This window comes from Egretta garzetta, unplaced genomic scaffold (genome assembly GCF_000687185.1).
Source record: "Egretta garzetta isolate BGI_Z169 unplaced genomic scaffold, ASM68718v1 scaffold4, whole genome shotgun sequence".
NCBI lineage: Eukaryota > Metazoa > Chordata > Aves > Pelecaniformes > Ardeidae > Egretta > Egretta garzetta.
The window spans coordinates 2,490,969-2,492,873 of NW_009259329.1; the positions used below are offsets into that span (position 1 = coordinate 2,490,969).

At 63.5% G+C, this 1,905-nt stretch overlaps 1 protein-coding gene across 1 annotated transcript in view; it reads right to left on the reverse strand.

Annotated features, from left to right (window-relative positions):
• Positions 1–1,893, reverse strand: part of LOC104124434 (transducin-like enhancer protein 1) — a 12,705-nt gene extending 10,812 nt beyond the window's left edge. The window contains exons 1-3 of the mRNA XM_035892352.1: positions 1,778–1,893; positions 991–1,139; positions 227–290 (exon numbers count right to left, since the gene is read on the reverse strand). Coding sequence (XP_035748245.1) covers positions 227–290; positions 991–1,139; positions 1,778–1,801 — 237 coding nt within the window. The 5' untranslated portion in view covers positions 1,802–1,893. The remainder of the gene's footprint in view (positions 1–226; positions 291–990; positions 1,140–1,777) is intronic.
• Positions 1,894–1,905: the final 12 nt, after the last annotated feature.

Below are 1,905 nucleotides of genomic sequence, written 5' to 3' on the forward strand. Positions count from 1 at the left end.
GCCCACCCTCCCCCCCCCGGGAGCTGCGGCAGTGTGCCCTGCTCGAACACCACGGCTCGTTTCAGGGGAAAAGCAGGCAATAACAGCCGGAGGAGCCAGACCTCGGGGCCGGGCCACACAACCCAAATGCAAGGGGAAGCGAACGCATCTCAGGGCTGCGCGCCCTTTGACAGTTCAGAGGAGACACCCCCCGCCGCCCTCCTCCCTTCAGGTAGAGCTCACTAACCATGACATAATGACGCTGGATTTCTGTCTTTTCTGTTGCCAGCTTTTCACATTCTAACTTCAAGCTGTAAAAATAAAGAGGAAAGACAGAGAGGGAGGAAGAGCAAGGGAGAGACACCCTGCTCCCCCCCCCGACAAGATCTCCCAGGCTGGACAGAGCACGAGCCCGCCCAGCACACTGCGTGCTTCAGCCTCTTGCTCTCAGATTCAAAGCCGTCTCCCAGCACAAGCCAAGAAAACCACCTGAAAGAGGGTAGGAAGGGGCTGATAAAGAGGAGATGGACAGCGAAGGGATCCAGGCGTCAGGGAGCAATCCGCACGGAGTTTTAACCCCCTCCCCAGCATCTGCTTCCCAAATGGAGCGAGCTGCAAAGCTGAGCTGCATTTCAAGCCTTGCTCTGCCCAGCAGCGTGTGGGGAAGGGGAGGTGATCCTGGCCAGCGGCGAGGGGGGATCCGAGGGACCCCAGGTCTGCTAAGTGGCAGCTCCAGCTCAGCCCAGAAGCCAGTCCCTGGAAGCCAGCACCCTCATCCTGGGACTTTTGGAAGGAGAAGGACGAGTTTCCCCCTCCAGCGGTGTCATTTCAAGCTATCAAGGTGGTGCTTGGCACGGCCACCCTCCAGATGGACCAGCGCCCGCAGCAGCATGGGACGGTGCTTCCCGACAGCCTGCGCTGATGCCCGGTGCCGAGGGGGAGCCCACCCCTCGCCAGCACCAGTTAAGTGCCCAGAGCCTTGCTGGCACGTGAGCTCTGGCAGCTTCTCACCTGTGGTATTGGTTCTGCAGGAACTGGAATTCCTCCTTGATGCGGTCCAAGGTCTCCGGGTAAGTCAGCTTGAGGGACTGGGGGGTGCTGGGGATGGCACTGGCAGCGACAGCGGCTCCGGAGGCAGCGGATGGTGCCTGGAGATGGGCCTAGGCAGAGGAGGGGACCCCCGGGGTCACTGCTGCTGGCCTAGTGAGGCTCACAGGCACCCTGGGGGTTTCCTGCACCCGGGGAAGAGGCTACGGGCACGTCTAGGAGAGCAGCACATGGAAGAGGTGGCAGAAGGAGTTATTGCAGAGGAAACTGGTTACAGCCAGGCACCAAGGGCAATCGTTCTCCACCTTCCCAGCGTCGGCCCAGCCACTGAGCCAGAAGAGGAGGATGAACAACCACGGGCGGCGCAGAGCATGCAGCCTACGTGGGCAGAAGGTGCAACCCCCCAGCCCTCCCGCCCAGCCCCAGCAGCGGGGGGGGTGGTGGGGGGGTCTGTCCTCGCCCGCGTGCCCCGCAGCAGAGCCCCCCAGCCGCTCATCCCACGGTTACACCCTGACTGCGACCCAGCTTCCGAGTCCCCGTGGTTCCGGGGTTCAGCATCAGTTTGGGAAGAGCCACAACGCTGCTCCTGAGCGCGTTACACGCCATCGGCACAACTTTCCAGGCCACGGCCAACACCCCCCGCCCTCCCCACCCAGAGAGCTCGGTTTGGGGGTGCAGACCCTGCCAAGGGCCAGGCCAGCACATGCTCGCCCGTGGCCTGGAGGGGACGAGGCTGAGCTGCGAGGCTCACCGGGGGCCGGTTCTGTGGGAACATCTTTGGCACCGGACAGACCCGGGATCCCTCTCGCCGATCCGGGCCCCGACGCAGGCTCAGGACGGGGGCCTGGGGATGCTTCCCAGCTCCGGATCAGGCCCTGG